The following is a 17,335-nucleotide window of genomic DNA, read 5'->3' as shown; positions in this document are numbered from 1 at the left end:
TGCTGGTATGATGAGTACTTTATTGTGTAAATGTGGATATGGACTCAGGATGGAGACAATTTTATGTTGCTCTCCTCGTAATGACTCTATGTAAAGCAGAACATCATTTTAGAACCAGTCTTGGGAGACAAGGATATACTCATCCCACACATTTCTTGGAACAGAGAAGTACTTTAGTGTGGAGGTTCAATGCAATGATAAGACACACCCCCAAATGATAAAAGATTCAGACCTGCCAAGGAAAGACCTCTTGTCTGCAAAGAGGTGAAGGGAAAAGTCATCCCGGTGCTACCGGAAGGAAAGTTCATGGACACAAAGGGAATTGAATGAAGAGTGCATAAGAATAAAACTTCAGAAGCAGTTTGGCAACGTGGGAAAATATGGCTCCAGGAGCCGCCCTCAATAGATTTTCTGAAAATGCTGTATATCTAGTCTATGATGACAACTTACCTCACCATTGAAGACCATTTCAAATTCTTCTCTGTTTTTAATCTTGGCGTAGAGGTATTCAGCCAGTTCCAAGCATTTGTTGATCTGATTTTCAAATCCCACTGTACCCTGTTTTAAAAAAAGAAAAGTCAAGTTTGTTGGTAAGAGGTTGCATTTCCCAGTGATGGGCATTTGAGAAGGCCATGCTGTCCTTGTCTATTGGAAATAGATGTAAGAGTATTCTTGGAGATGGTTGGGAAGAACCATCTAACTAAATGTGTATAGGTTCTTCACAGCACTGCATGCAATAAAATGAAATGTGCCTGCTCTCTTTGGAAGGCACTGTAGTCTCTGGGCAGTGATTTTCAACAGGGCTTTTAGCTTCCTGCAGTTATTCATAGCCTGGACCTGAATGCTATTTTCTGGTTTGCTTTAGGACAGTGCTACTCAGTTCAGTAACTGGTCCATAATAAGATGAGTACAGAAATTGAGATGAAGCAATAAGAAATTTTTATAGCAATTTGATGGAGTAATTTTATGTCTATGGAATCTAATTTTTAAAATTGGTGCTTATACTTTGTATCATTTTTATTTCGTTTTTCTAGCAATTCATCTGTATTATATTGGTCTATAATAGGTTAAAAAAAACACAACTGGTTCTTTACCACAGATAGTTCGAGAAATACTACTTTAGAACCCACCATTCCTCAGGAGTAAGTCCGGGTCAAACGTGTCCCTCACACTCCCAGGCAGACTACCTTCCACATGGCACAGAATTACAGAATTATCCCTTTGCGGTGACAGGCAGGCAGATGGGAAAGCCTTTGGTCTCAGTAAATGCCCTGAGATTGCAATAGCTCCAACTATTGACAAACTGGCTGAGCATGAGTTTCAAAAGACAGCATGGCTGATTAATAACAGCAGCGTGGGGATTGTTGGTTGGGTCGTTGTTAACAAGGAGAGCAGATGCACTAGGCTGGCTTCTGGATTGCTAATGGGCCTGGGTGAAGTCGAACGCTGGCAAAGCAGCAGTCACTGCTAGGCGTAAACCTGGCCGGTCCACTCTCCACTTGGGAAGGAAGCCTGCACCAGGGTCCCACCTCAGCAACCAATTCACCATGAGCCAAACTTCTGGCAGATGGTTCAAGAGATTATTTTTAGGTGAAACAAAGACATAAATTACTGAGACAGGCCGTGTGGTTATTATATTTCTAAATGATAGCACTTTCTCTTGTAATTTATAGCTATTTATATGCCTAAAATACTTATAATTACTTTGCGGCAGAAATCACATTCAGACTATTTCTATATTAAGACAAAGTGCTAAATGAGGAAGAAAACTAATAATCCATCAAATTCTTCCTACAGAAGAAATATGTGGCTAGATATTTTACTGGAAAACATTGCTTTTGGATTAGGTAGACCCAATCTTAAATATGGAAACCAGTAAAATTAATTTATAGTAGGTAAATAAAAACAATAGATGCTATATAAAGCTGTGAAATAAACATTGCCTTTACTTGGTTGCATAAAAATGCTTTTGAAACAAATAGTGAAATGGAAATCCTCTCCTTCACCCATATTTTGGGGAAAATTCTAATAGTTTGCTTTTTTTTTCTAGACACAGTAATCGGAAAGGCTGATGAATCCACACACATCATGCTTCAGTCTAAGCAGGAGGATTTCTCAGAATAAAGTATGTATTTTCCAGAATAGTGTGTAAAGTACAAATAATGGGAAAGCCATTATTTATATATAATTCAAAACTGTCATCGATACCCCATGGTTTGAGGCCTCATACAGGAATTGAAGGTTCTCCACAGAATAATGTAGTCATTTTATCTTTATCTCTTAATCTGCACTAAATAATCTCAGCTTCCCTAAGGACTGTTGTGGAAATCTGTATCTTGGCATCATTTTCAGCTGTTATAAGAGAAAGCTATAAGGAAACTTTATGTTAATTCAAATTGAGGAGATGGAATAGAAGGAGGGAGAATTTGACATGAAGGATAAAGGGATTTCATTCGCAAAGAAAATAGTTAGCTCAATTATCCAGATATGGATTGAACACAGTGAATTATTGGTGATATATCTTTGCCAGCTAGCCTTTTGCAAATTACATTCCTGCTCGAGTGCCTGAATCCTCTTTTCCATACCTTTGCTTTCCACATCAGCCAGAACTTGAAAATGTCCACATGGCGACCACACTGAATTGCCTTATCGCCGGTGTCATAGGAGACATCGTATTGCTTGTCTGGCTGGAAGAGGTATCCTGCACACATCTGGTTGCATCCTTGGAGTATCCCCTATCACGGAAGTCAAGACGGACATGCATCTGTATTCACAGGTCAGAGATGCGGACGGCTTGGAAACAGGGCTGGCTGGACTTGGGGTCATATGCAACCTTTCTTCTAATACCTTATGAGGGCTTGCACTTGTTCTGAGATCCTCTCTAAAACCACCCTTGGACCAACCTTTGTCCCTTTCCCTCTGTTACTCTCATTAGAAAATGATCTTTTGTCTCAGATGCCAACAACAAGGGTCCCACTGTCCCTCTAAGGGGCATTTGGAAATGTGTGTGGGTGTTTTGGGTCGTTCCAAAGTCTGGGAAGTGCTATGGCATTCAGTGGGCAGGGGATAAAAACTTCCTGCAGTGGGTGGGACAGTTTCATGTTGTGAAGAATTTTCCTCCCCAAAAGCATCCCCTAAAAAGCCTTCCAATCTTTTCCAGGATCTCCTATGAAGTTAACAGGCAGCCTGCTAAGGAGTGGAGTAAAGAGCTTGTGCAGGTTCTGGCTCTTACAGGTTGGTGACAGACTTTGGAATGCGTCAGTGCGCAAACATGTCACTGGAGCAACAGTGCTTTCAAGGGCAGGGTCCTATTATTAGATCCTTAAAGAAGGGAATAAACTCCCAACTCATTTACAGGAGCCTTTTGGTCACCATTCCTTGTTGCTCTGAATTGACATTGTAATATGTAAAGTTGACCTCATTTATTTCAGCTCTTGGGACCACAAATTCATGCTAAGAACTGAAAGTATGTTCCAGTGACCACTTTTTGTCCTCACTGTCACTGACGTGAAAGTTAGTACTTCATCCAATTGCTTTCACTTCTGTTTGTACAAACAAGAAGGAATTTGAAATGAAATATGCCTATATAGTTTCTGTCACTGACAGGGCTCTGAACTGCTGAACAAGGAAGAAGGGCAGCAGAAAGCAAGAGCCAGAGGAGGCATGAGGTTAGGTGAAGGCTAACAATTAAGGGCAGGAAAGAACAGCAATGGTGGTCCGAACGGGCAGTCAATCTTGTGAGCATGTCACCAAGTACCGTAAAAAGACCCCATGCTTTTCTCTCCTTGTGCCTCCTAAGGGATGTGAAGGCCACGAGCTCGTCTCTAGGGGGAACAGACCTTTTCCTTGACAAGAATGGCAGAGCACTGCAACAGCACACCCATCATCTTGTGAGGGTTCCAGGTGACTGAGTTGGCCCTGAAAGAAGCACATGACACTCTGAGGAGAAGGTGCAGGAGTCAGCAAGAGGTGACTGTCCTCTTGAGGAAAACACCACCCCTTGCAACTCCAGTCAGTACACGAGTTTGGTGCCTGACCCCCTAAATTGACTTATCAAGTAGTAAACAACTGTTTGGCAGGCAGTCTCAGGGTATTAATGTGCAGACTGCCTCTTTTAAATCACTGCTATTAATAATAGCTAACATTTATGAAGAACTTATGTATCCTGTCATTCTGAGAGCTTTACAGGCATTATGTCAGTATGGTGTCATGATTTAACAACTCAGGCTTTGGAACCAGATTGTCCAAATCTGAATCCTGGCTCTGAGAATTACTAAGTTGGGCAAGTTACATAGCTCTTCTGTGCCTCAGTTTTTCCATCTATAAAATGGGGAGTGTTCTTCATAGAACTGAATAAAGGAGAAAATGAGTTAATAAATACATACTGATAATAACTGTGCCCGGACTACTCAGTTTTCACAACTCTATGATGTAGGAACTATTATCTATTTTAGATGGAGAAATTAAGGCACAGAAGGGTTAAATACATCACCCAAAGTTGCAAAACTAGGAAGCATTGGAGCCAAGACTCAAGTCCAGGGAGTTGAATTGCAGAGCCAGTGCTCATAACCCCTCCATTAGCCTGCCACCCTCTAGGCAACAGACTCCGGTTTCTTTCTGCCTTCCTGTTATTTATAAAATGGGCTGGTGATGCTGACCTACCTACTTATGAAGTGAATGAAGAGTGACTCCTAAAAGCAAGGATCAATTGGACAATTCTTGGCTTTGACTACTTAGCAATGTTGTTCAAATGCTAAATAAACACGACATTGCCAACTTAGGCTGCAATGATTGCTTAACAAGCATGGTGTCCTAGCAACCGCATCACTCTGTCAGACACAATTAAATGGTGAAGCAGCACACCAGCTAGGACATTACACAAACTACTAAGTATAATGTATGACGATTAAAACTTGGGTAACTTGCTTCAGTGGTTTACAGACTCCATCCCAATAGCCTAGCCCACAGCTGGGCTCTGAGCTTTAATACCTGGGAAGGATGTTTTCTCCAGACAGAGCAATTTGCTTGGAATTAGGTATACTGCATCTGTTCTCCCTACAGCTAAATCCTTGCTGTAAATTTTTAACCTCATCATCTTGCCTAGGTCCCTTAGAGGGAAAATAATTTAGTACATATGTGACAATAATGGGGTGTGCACTGTGTTTCAAGGATAAGAAAGGCCTGAGGTATTTTCCCCCGAAGTACATAATAAAGAAAATCTTTGTGAAAGAGACCTATGAAAAGTTCTCAGAAAAGTTGACTAAATGATTATCTCATTAAAATGCATCAGTGTGTCAGGCCATATTTAAAAAGCAGTAGATTTAATCAATTTCTCATAGCTATCACCGCTGAGTCATTAAAAATTATATTTAGGTCTCATAAACATTTTTAGATTAAGAGGTGTTTTTTTAATGTCCTAAAGGTCTCGAGTAAATGATTCTTTGCTGCTACAAATGGAAAGTAATAAGACATGATATAGATTCAATTTCCTTCAGAAGACATATGTGCTTTAAAATGTTAGATAAGAAAAAGTCTAGTGCTAAATGTTTCAAGTTTTTCTACACTCAAAGATGGAAAATGAAAATTGCCTGAGAAATCTAAAGTACAGTTGGACTGGCTCATCTATATTAAATATATTAAATATCCTCCAAGTTATAGAGTCATATAACTATGCTTCATAGAGTCAGTCCCACTCACCTCGATACTGACCTTTTAAAACTGAGCCAGAAGGAAAGAGGCACAGCAGAGGTAACAAAACCTCATGCCAGAGCCCTTTCTGAGAGAGAAGCCACTGGCGTGCTTTTCCTGATGTCTGCTCCCTGTCCACTCTCCAACCTGGTCTGCTCTCACCTCTCTCATTTTGCTCCAATCACACTGGCCTCTGATGGTCCTCCAATTCACCAATAACAGCCCTGCCTCAGGGCCTTTGCACCTGCCCTTCCCACTGCCTAGAATAGTCTTCCTTGTATCCTTGCTTCCTGTCTCCCTTTCTCCCAGTATCTGCTGAAATGTCACCTCAGAAAGCCTTCTGACTACCCCGTCTCAAACAGCATGCCTTGTCACTCACTGTTCTTTAACCCTGTTTTATTTTTCCTTACTATGAGACAGATTAAGTGTCTCTTTGTTATAAACATTCAGCCCATGGCAATGTAAGCCTCAGGAGGGTTAATCGCTTAGTTGTTAACACCTTCCATATGTACTGCCTTATTTTTCCTACATGTACCAGGTACGCATTTTTTAGAAAAGTGTCACAGAAGGCAGGTAACCAAATCTTCACATCCATGCCTGTCTGGCTCATGAGAGGTGCTCAGTAAATATTTGTTAAATGAATAAATGAGTTCATTTAGGATCAATACATAGGAGTCAGGTCAAAATTATATTTGGCTTACTTAGCACAACCACTGAACTTGGATGGTGAACAAGAAAACAAATAAGTTGGAAGAGCTGAGTGCCCTGCCCCTGTCCCCGCAGTACGCTTAATCAGAAGGAAGAATGAAATGAATCGGTGGCCCTTCCTGTACCTTTGGCCAACTCCCATTTAGCCTTGAAATCCCCACACTGCTTAGTTTCTCTTTTTTCTTGCCTGGGAACCTTGCAATCACATCCGTTGTTGCACTTACCACATCGTGTTGTAACTATCTGTTTACTTGTCTTTCTCTCTCTCAGTTGTGAACTCATTGAGGTGAAGACCCATTTGACTGGGAAATCAAATGATTGATCTCCCAGTGCCGAGCATATAATATGTGCTCAATAAGTGCCTACAAAATGAGTTTAGTCAGATTGAAATAAGGTGCTGGGGACATCAGTGGACTCAGCAGCATGGCATGCTCGAAGGCCTGAATGGAAGGAGGTCCCGAACTCTGGCCCTTACCTTTCTATTCCACTGAGTTTGTGGCGGTGCTTCCTGGACATGAGCAGCCCACCACCCCAGGCAGCCTGTGAGGACAGAGAAAGGGGAGGGAGGGGGAGCAGCGACATTTAAGAACCTGTCACTCCATGCCTCTAGTAAAACATGAGAGAGAAAGTAAATGGTGAAAAACATAAGTTTCTCCAACAAAAGGAACCCATACAGATTGTTCAACCAATGGCAGTTATAAGTATTCGTTGTTTGTCACTTCTTCAAAAGTTCCTCCAAGTTAAAGTAAGAGTAGCTACAAGTGATACAGGTAAATCAGGTCTGAGCCTGTGGTGCCAAGACTCAAAGGCCCAGAGTACTCTGGAAGGCCAGAGATGCTCAATGAGCTCCCCCAGGTTGGCTCTGGAAGTGACACAAAGGACTGGAGGCCGCCATCTGACTTTCCCAAGGGTAGAATTCTAAGGGCCCCTGAAAACTCAGAAAGCTGCAGCCTTCCAGGGCTTGGAAGTCCCACCACAGCTCCTGCAACAGCCAGACATTTTTGTGGGTACCCTTATACATGTTTACTGAATCACTGGGGACACCACATAACACAAGTATAGTCTTCGTTAGTCATTTGTTCAATAGTAGGGCAGGTTACCCAATCGTCCAGTTGTGAGAAGCCATATCCATAAGAGAATGGAGTGAGAAAAAAAGAAAAAATGCACTCAGTCACACATGTGAAAATGCATCTTTTGTGTTTCTGGGAAAATCTGGTACTAAATCACTTAGTTGATAACATCTTCATATAATGCCTTATTTTTCCTACAGGTATCAGATATGCTTTTTTTCCTTTTATTTTATTTTTTTTTTAGAAAAGTGTCATAGATGACTGACTGAAGGCAGATAGCTGAGCGTCCAGATTCATGGCCACTTTCTATACATTGTATATTATATATTTTCCCCTCTGAAATCAGTTATATTTCTTTCTGTAGCTATTTGTCCAGACAAAAGTTACATGAAAAGGTGATGTAGATCAAATTCCAAAATGAACCACAGAAGACAGCAACTGGCCATAAGGAACTAGATGTGTCCCAACGGATATATGGTCCTGTGCTATGTGTAGTCGTGAATAGCCAGCTGGGGGCCAGAGAAGAGTGGAACTAATGTGGGTGGAGAGAGAGCCAGCTGGGCATTGGGAGGAGCTGCTTCCACCCCTGAAATGGACCGGGCCACTCTGCGAGTTACAGCACTTACATCAACATGCAGCCAAAGGTTATATTTCTCACATATATCTGCAATCTCCTGTATCGGATCAAAGGCTCCATAAACGGTTGTGCCAGCAGTTGCATTGACATAAAGAGGAACATATCCCTATAAGGTAAGAGAAACAGGCTGATTAGTCTTTTTAACCTTTCTCCTTTCCACAGGAAGTAGAAGAATTGCAGTAACATTTATTTCTAACAGAGATCAGCAAGCTGGTGTGGTCTCAGATACCATATCTGGGAGTACTCTTTGTTGGTTCATTCACTCATTCATTCATTTATTCAACAAATATTCTCTGCAGGACATTTATGGGCCAGGACCTATTGTTGAGGCTGGGAATAAAGCAGTGAGCAAAAGAGACAAAGAATTCTGTCCCTGTGGAGTTTACATTCTAGTGGGCAATGACAGACAACAAACAAAATTAAATAAGCAGAATACGCAGTATGTTTATAGTGACAAGTTCCATGGCAAACAATAAAGCAGGAAAGAGTAATAGTAAGTGTTTGGAGTGATAGGCAGGTAGCTCTAAATCTCATCCAGACATTGTACAGTTGTTCGGAAGCTGCATTGTCCTAAGTATACTGAGGTAATAATACTGAAGCATTGCTTGGTTATTTAAAACTGGTCTACACATTGATTCAACTAATAGTGGACACAGTAAAATTTTGATGTGAACAAGAAATAAATGAGGAAATCGAATCAGACAGGCTTGCGGAAATCTGTGAGTCTTAGGTTTTTATTGAAGCTCAGTTCCATCACTATTCCTTGCTTAGTCCTAGCGATATTTCCATCCATCTCCCCTAGTGAGACCCCAGCAAACAATGACAGTAGAGACGGAGGTATAAGAATGTAACCCCATAATAGCGAGTTGGTAAATGGCCTGACTGCTACCTGGCAGTGCCTTGTAGATACATTTGTTCTATGAGATTCTTTTGTTTAATGGAATTTATTGAGGCTGATTCACCGAGTATTATGGGCCATCTGCCTTAGAATGGAAGCACTTTGCTAAACAGAATCCTAAGCTAAAATGACATTTGTTAAAATGAGGTCATACCTAACAAGTAGCAACTGAAAACTTCAATTAGGCTGTATCTTCATGGTGCTTGGGTAGTGGATTTATTGACGTTCATCAAACTAGTCATTTGGCACAATGAAGATTGGATAAGTGGTTTAATGACTGATTTTTCATTTAAAAAATTGATATCGTATAGACACAATTTTAAAGCCAAATCACCTCCCAAGTTGAAAATAAGCAAACACTTGAGAATAGAATTTTAAAAACACAATAAAATGATCTCTCATATTGTCCAAGACTTTTACTGTCTAGGTCAGAAAGAAGGTATTTTTAAAAATTTGTATTCACCAGAGTTTAGAGCTATCATAGAGTACATACCTTTTGCTTGGCTTCAAGAATTTTTGCCTCTAAATCAGCAGGAATTATCTTCCCCCTGTAATTATTATAAAAGGAGAGAAACTCAAATGAAGAATCAATGTGACTGCACACGAAAAAAACTTCAGCTGCAGCAAAAAGTAATTTAATCAGATATTTTCAACAGACCATTAGCAGCTTGGCACACTGTACTGAGTCAGTCCTTAAGCACAATAAAACAAATTTAACAGATGAACACATTTAATACATCAAGAACCTAATATTCCCTCTCCCCTGCCTACCTTTCATTGCACTTTATCAAAATCACATTGTCAGTTCCAAAGCCAAGTGCAGCCCCAGCCTTCTTTATGGAATAGTGACTCTGTAACAAACAGAGGCTTGAGGTTAGATGTTAGGTAGTCCCTTGGAAAACACCACAATCCATGAGCAAGAGCACCCAACTCACATGTTCTGAGGTGAAGAGGACCAGTTTCGGCACGGCCGCCATGCCCTTTGTCTTAACTTCTGGGAAGTACTTGTAGCGAGCAGCCATGATGCTGTACATGTTGGATATGGCTCCCCCTATCAGCAAGCAGAGACATTGGGAGGTGTTGGAGAGCCTTCATTATTGTTTCTAACAGCAAAGGCTGAGCGGGTGTCTCAAGAGACAAGGGAGGTCAGAAAAGGGAAGGACAATATCCTGATAGGTCTTGCTGGATTTCCTGTTGCCAGGGCTTCCCTCTGGACCCTTTTCCCTGGGAATACAGTAGTCACACTCATTACCAAAGCCATCTAGGTAATTTGGCTGGAGGTGATTCACATACTTCAGCGCCCATCCCACCTGAAGTCTAGACAGAAATATGAGGTGGCAGTAGCCGCAAAGAGATAGGTGAGTTACAACCTCCCTGCTTCCACTTTCTGCTCAATCTATTTATGGAACAAAGATGAATTTGTTCTCTGAGTCAGAAAGACAGAGAAAGAGAGAATAATGGAGCTTACCAAAGGAAACAGTGACATTGCCTGGGTACTCTCCTCAAAGAATAGCCCAACTGAGTTATTGAGTCATTTAGGAGAGCTCTAAGTTTATTAGAAGAAAACCAAACTTATGTTTATTGAAATAAAGATGCAAGGATAATTGAGGTAACTAGGCATGTTTGGCCAACACAAACTAATCACTTGTGCACCAATTACCTGACAATTAAATAGGCAAATTTGCAGTCAGCTTGAATTGCCTGGACAATTGCATTTCTTATTTCTTTTCTTACCCTATAGACAATCACGGTGTCTCTGCCAAACTCCTTCCTCCCTCCAAGAACGTCTGCCCTTATTTTAAAGATTTTTATTGTATCTACATCAAACTAGAGATTCAAAGTAGATATACTATTTTGGCCAAAATTGGTTAGTTAATTGATATTCTTGAGACACTGATCCCAGCTTAATCAAACTGCTGTTGACAAACTGGAGTTGCTTAGCATGATTTAGACACAGCCTTTGCCGGTTTGTACAGGGTTAGGCACACCCTTTGTTAGTTAGTACACACAGAATGTAGCATTCTTGCTTGCCTTCACCCTGACAAAGATAGGAAGCCAGAGTATCGAAAAAAATATTTTTTAAGGTCATTCTTCCACAAACTCACTTTGTATTTAGTATTCTCAAAAGGGTCCTAAGGCTCCATACCACAAACCTTGAGGAGAATCAGGGAAAGAGAACAGAAACTTACCAGGAGAAAATATCCCATCACCATCTTTATTTGACCATCCAACTATCTCTCTCATCTTCTTAAGCGTAATTTGCTCCATGAGGACAAACACTGGAGCAATTTCATATGTAAACCTGGAAAGGTGATAAAAATGAATGAAAATAAAGAAGTCAACTACTTTTGGGAACATAGATGATTGGTTTAGTATTTGTACTCAGGTTCTAAAAAAAGAGTTTCAAAACCACTAAAACAATTCATTTCCTAGAAACGCATTAAATCACCGATCATAAGATGTCAGAAACCAGCCTGGGATACTGAAAGAAGTGGTGGAAGTGCCTGCTCTGTGATTCTTCACCAACAAAATAGATTTTTATTGAAATAGAATATCTTAGCTGTCTGTAGTCAACCCAGAGAAATAGAAAGAAAGAAAATGACTTTTCTGGGTCTCTTTCATCTCTAAGACTATAGGACAATACAAATGTTAATTGAGAAAAATGTATTATAAGTGCTATATACAATTGGTTTGCAATATTTGTAAAAAACTGCCATTTTCACACTTGTAGAATCTATAAAACCCAGAGCCAAAGTCTATCTTTAAAAAACAATTGTAAACATCTGGAAGCTAACTGCAAAGATAATTGGAAATATTGACCCAGGTTTTAAAGATCTCAGCATAATTATCTACATGGTTTTTCGACTTATAATCCCCAAGGACAGCTATGTTTCTATAATTCTCTGAAGTCAATATGTGTCAAGAATAATTATAAGTGATGATTTTCTAATTACCAATTATAAATGTAAGCAGATGGTCAACTGGCATACACAGAAAACTGTGGACATCACATAGCCTGGTAGGTTAGCTTTGTCTTCTAACAAACTGATTTAAAAGTAGCAAGTCATGCTCTTCTCAAAGCAATTCAAAACAGAAGACATTCTGGTAGACTAGTCTAGTCACTGAAACAAGACCATGGTGTCAAGCATAGGGCTTAAAGGGCTTAAGAGAAATCAAAGAATGTCCGTCCACAGAAAACTGAACCAAAAAACAAAGATATTTACTGACTCTGAGGTTCTTTGTATGTCTTCTTTTTGCTTGACCTTCTTAAGCATTAGAGTTTATGGGCTCGGGTCAGACCATGCTCACTAAAGAGAAACGCCTGGATTGACTCAGCCAAGTGATAGGGGAAGACTTTATCATTGGTTAGGGTGTTTGGGCTGAATGCCAATGCTGAAGACTAATGGGAATCCTTGCTGGCTTAATGATTTAGAAGAGCTATTTGAAAGGATGAAATGACAATTGTACATAAGACACACATGAAGCTAAGTTTTAATCATGGAGGAAAAAAGCAATCAAATTAATCACACAGTGGTAAAAGAGGACAAAAAGATCCTGGAAGATGCTCAGGATATGTCTGTTGGTAGAATTTTGTTCCCAAAATGAGCATGTCCATTTCCTCAGAAGAACCCTTGAAATTTAGGAGGAAGACCCTCGGAAATCATGTGTTCAGTTACCATCACCTCTGGAGGTCACAATCATGCTTTGGTTCTGCTCTGAGCCCCATCACCGTAGCAACCAACACTCCCTCATGTCTGATGGCCTGATGAAGGAAGAAGAAGAAAGGATTCCTGGTTTAGCCTGTGCTGCTGAGTGTTCCAAGAGGCAAACTCATGATGGGCTTCTAACCATTCTTGAACAAATGTGTTAACAGTGCCATTGATTTTTGGAGATGTTGAAATGGCAAAAATGTTTGCATGGTGAATAGGTACTGGTGGCTGTGTGTGCGCTAGAATCTCAGAATACCAAATGAGAAGGCTCTCTGGGATGAGGCATGGAACAAATGGAATCATACACCATAATATCAGAACCTTATCAAGGATGGGATGAAAGCTGAGTTGGAGTCATGTCAGTGTTAGATGGCCAGGCAGGAACCACATGGGAAAGGGAGGAAGGAGAAGGGATGGGACTGAAGGCCAGGAGCTTGGTCCACTTCATGATTTGAATCAATTTAGGCCCCAGGTTTAGTCTTAGAATTAGTCTTCCCCCTTAAAGGAAAGAGCATGGTCATTATGCTCAAGATTAGGAGAAAGAATCTAGAACTTTCAGTCATGGGACTATCTGATCTCATGTTGTTTAGGTTCCTTATTTGTCCAGGTACCCAATTCCTAAACCTTCCTTTCAGTTCTGTTCAACAAATACTTATTAGATGACTATTCTCTGCCAGGTGGCCTCTTACGTCCTGAAGAGACAAAGATATGATGACACCATTCCCAACCTTGAGGAAGAAGCTTAAGAGGGTGAACCCAGCATCCGGTTCTTAGCTTCAGCTGCATCCTGTTTGACAGTCCCTGCCTGGGCCTCAAGGGCCAGTTATTCCACAGCTAAGACCAAGCTTATCTTGATTCATGACCTCAGTTCTGACATCCTGTCCTGGCAGCAGACAGACTGCTCTATGGCTGTCCATCCCCAGCCAGGCCTGACACATGGGCTAATATGGTGCTCCCTGCAACTGACATTTCTGTGACCCTGCCTTCCTATCCTGAGCCGTGTTTACAGCCCTTGAAGCTCACCTGACAGCAATGGTTCTTAGCTTAATTGGGGTCACAGATCCTTTGGGATTCCTAAGAAAGCTATGGTCCCTCTCTCCAGGAAGAAAGTGAGGACGTGCACATCATTTGGCATACAATTGTAGGAGACTCTCCTTTTGCAACCTGGACTCCAGGTTAGGTGCCCCCTCCCTAAATGACAGATGAAAGCAGATAGTCAAAAGATCAAAGGTCAAATATGGATGCAGAAGAAGCTGGTTAGATGCTAAAGTTAGAGGACAAGATTATATTTCAAAATCAGAGTAGAAGAAACTAAACCTGCAAAAAGCTCTGGGTTGAAGCATAAGAACATGGGATTGGAAATAAGGATTTAAAACACTCCATTGGTGACATTCATGAAGTGACACTAAAGGAGATTTCTGAGCCTTTGTATATTCTGAGTAGGGTAGTGAGTTAGACCTTTTTCAGTGACTCAACTCACCTTCCCAGTGGGATTCTCACTCAGAACCAAGGCAAATTGTTAAAAAGTTGTATTTCTCTGTGGCAGAGTCTGCTGGTTGCTAAACAGTATCAATCTTTTCTTGCTTCATTCAATTTTATTAGGAGTGGCAATTCACCCAGATTAAAGACTACATCTTCCAGCTTCCCTAGGTGTGGCCATGACACTTAGCAGCGGCTAAAGAGATGCTATGGGAAATGTTGTGTGGAGCTTCTAAAGTTTTTGAGAAGGAAAGAATATATTCCCCTTTGCCCTTCCTTCCTCTATCTCTCCCTCTCTCTCCCTCCGTCCTGAGCTCTGAAACACAGAAGTGATGCTAGAGCTCCAGCAACCAGCCTGCACCATCAGGAGACTGAGGATGAGAGCTGCGTGCTATAGTGTGCATCAGAAAGGCACAAGCAATTTGTCCCTAGTGACCGCTAAAGTGGAAACTTCTTTCATGAGAGAAAGAAATAATTTTCTATGTTGACTCCCTATCTTGACATTCCTCTTAGATTTCCCCTCTTTACAGGTGTGGCAGGTGGCCTATCTTCACCTTAAAAGCTAAAGCACCCAAGGGGAGCTTAGTGAGACCCTCTGATGTCCAGAGATGATAAGAGACAGAAACAAAAGAGCTGAGAGGCTGAAGGGAGGGGTTCTCGAATGGCAACAGTGACGTGAGGGGTGGCTGCCTTTCCTAGGTGTGTGCAAGGCACCTTGCATACACTGAGTACTTAAGACTGGTGCCTTTTGTAGTCTTCAGAACCACTCTGTAGGATGGATAAGATTATCCTCCATTTTTTCTGAAGAAGAAACTGAGGTTTAGAGAAAATCAGTGATCTTTTATGATCTCAGTTAGTATGTTTCAGAGTCAGAATTCCAAGTCCTTTGCATCACAGCTGCTTTTCTATGACAAAAGAGAACTGCTTACTGCAGGCTCCTCTAGCAACCTGCCTAGTGGTATTAAATGACTGACAACGCCCTAGAAAATTTCTCCTGTGTAATTGCTACGAAAATCAAGCACTAGATAGTTGAAATCGTAACCTCATAACAGAGGGCTGTGATAGATCTTATCATAAAGATTATGTATTGTACACAGGCGCTCACGGGGTAGGCTGTTTTTCACACGTGGGCACCGCTCAACCTGCACAGTTGTGCTTGGTGGCCGCTTTGGAAGAAAAGAGCTGTAGACGCCATGGACAGCTACACATTTGTGAAATTTTCTTTGGATCTTCACAGGGTCCTTGCTTGGAAGAATATATCTCAAAGATATATGCACAGGCAAGTATAGATGGTGAACATAAATGTTCTTTTTATTCTGTCAGATACCTAACACTTTGCTACTTGAATTAGGATTTTGGATAGTTCTTCTAAAAAGACTATACTGAGGAACATAGTTATTATTTTCTATTACCAATACCACCTAAACTCAATGATAGTGCAGGTCAAAAAAAAATGAGTATATCGCTAATTAAATTCTACTGTGCCAAAGAAAGAGCCTTTTCTCATTTTTTTCCCCAGACTTATTTTGAACACTCTTCCCAGTTGGAGAAGAAACTGTCACAAGGGAGCAAATTTCTGCATGAGCTCCTGACAGCGCTACCACATTTCATGATCTTCCAGGAGAACTGGCTTAGAACAATTTCTAGATAATAGTTATTACATCTTCAGACAATGCCTTGTCTCCAGAACTGACAGAAACTATTTCACTATTTTAAATAGCCTTCTCTATCGATCTCGTTGGAATCGGATAATATTTTATAAATGTCCATTGTTCAGTCCAGCTGCAATTACTATGTGCCATTTAGTTGGACTGGCCTTGACCTCGGATGGCTGGGATATATTTTAGTGTCTCATGGTTGAGCTGAGGTAAGGGAGGAGTAGGGGACTTTGATTTTATGAACACAAACAGAAAAATGAGAATTTGTGAGCTCTTTCTGGTTGAAGAAAAGCCTTTTAGGAGAATATCTGGTCATAAATGATTCAAAGGGTTGGGTTCCTTTTATTTACCTTGATATTAGGCTATATATATTAGGTAATTACAGTCGAGAAGCCTACAGAATACACACTTAGAGGTGCTGGGTGAATTCAGTGCCTATATTAAGATGCGTATTTGGCTCTTAATGGAGACGAGGTTTTTACTCAATTTTTCTAACTTATTTCCCAAATAGTTAAATTTTTTTAAAAGTTGTACTTTCTAATTAAAATTGTTCCTTAATGGGATGCTCCAATTAAGCATTGGTGTCTTTTCAAGTTATAATTAGTACATTATGATGTCTTTGGTTGCTGATATACTTTTCTCTCACAAATCATACTATAGTAAAAATTGCGAAGGTGAGTTTTTTGTCTGAGGACACCATACAAGCAATTGTATCTTTGATCTGAATTCCTTTCTGCCCTTCGCAGCCTCGGTGGTCCAATAAGGACACTCCACGAAGTTAACCATGACTTGCAAGCAGAGAGCATGAAAACCATTCCCAATTTCAATCAGTTTATTCTTTTACGCCTTTTAGCCCTAAAGGCTTTACTTGTCACATCTGTTTTGAAAGTCTGTCGTTGTTTTAAATTAGCAAACAAAGCAAGAATCCTTAATTAATAGAAACTTTTCTGAATGTAGTTAAGTATTTTGAGTCATAGTATTAAACAGCTTTGGAAAACACACGAATCAAAATGTAATTTTCAAGTGCCCCATGAGGTTTTGTCGCTGGAAGTAGCGTAAGAAAAATAGAATACCTTGAATTTTAATAACTTACATTCTATCTTGATGTCAAATGGAATTTCTCATTTTAACTAATACCACCCTTTCACCTAACTTCATTGTACAAACCTACTTTACCATAAACTTAAAAAGTAGATGATTATTTTTCTAAATATTCCCACAGTGGCTAAAACCCATACAATTCTTATGTAATTATTTTGAAATTATTGTCAGAAATGTGTTTCATTATTTCCCCTTGGATACTGTAATAGAATGTGGTGCCATTGTCTGGGCGCATAGAGAGTGGTAAAACATTTTCATAGTGTTGGGAGGAAAAAGTACTTAGTAGGCTATGCTGACCCTCCATCAACTTGTAATTGTGTTTTGGAAGTTTTAATTAAGCAATAGGTTGATAAAATTAGTTTGTGGCTTTATGGAAGCTGTATTTA

General features: G+C 40.4%; 1 protein-coding gene across 3 annotated transcripts in view; it reads right to left on the bottom strand.

Moving 5' to 3' along the window:
* The window catches only part of GAD1 (glutamate decarboxylase 1), a 39,584-nt gene that overhangs the window by 3,602 nt on the left and 18,647 nt on the right, over positions 1-17,335 (bottom strand). For all 3 annotated transcript variants that reach the window (XM_019727405.2, XM_019727407.2, XM_019727406.2), the window contains 9 exons: positions 11,191-11,303; positions 9,937-10,052; positions 9,773-9,852; positions 9,495-9,549; positions 8,093-8,209; positions 6,872-6,936; positions 3,840-3,918; positions 2,586-2,735; positions 451-558 (listed from right to left, as the gene is read on the bottom strand). In XM_019727405.2, coding sequence (XP_019582964.1) covers positions 451-558; positions 2,586-2,735; positions 3,840-3,918; positions 6,872-6,936; positions 8,093-8,209; positions 9,495-9,549; positions 9,773-9,852; positions 9,937-10,052; positions 11,191-11,303 — 883 coding nt within the window. The remainder of the gene's footprint in view (positions 1-450; positions 559-2,585; positions 2,736-3,839; positions 3,919-6,871; positions 6,937-8,092; positions 8,210-9,494; positions 9,550-9,772; positions 9,853-9,936; positions 10,053-11,190; positions 11,304-17,335) is intronic.

Source organism: Rhinolophus sinicus, linkage group LG01 (genome assembly GCF_036562045.2).
Source record: "Rhinolophus sinicus isolate RSC01 linkage group LG01, ASM3656204v1, whole genome shotgun sequence".
In the NCBI taxonomy this organism is placed as follows: Eukaryota; Metazoa; Chordata; class Mammalia; order Chiroptera; family Rhinolophidae; genus Rhinolophus; species Rhinolophus sinicus.
Note: the sequence above shows the minus strand (reverse complement) of the source record. Positions and strands in the feature narration are given on the sequence as shown.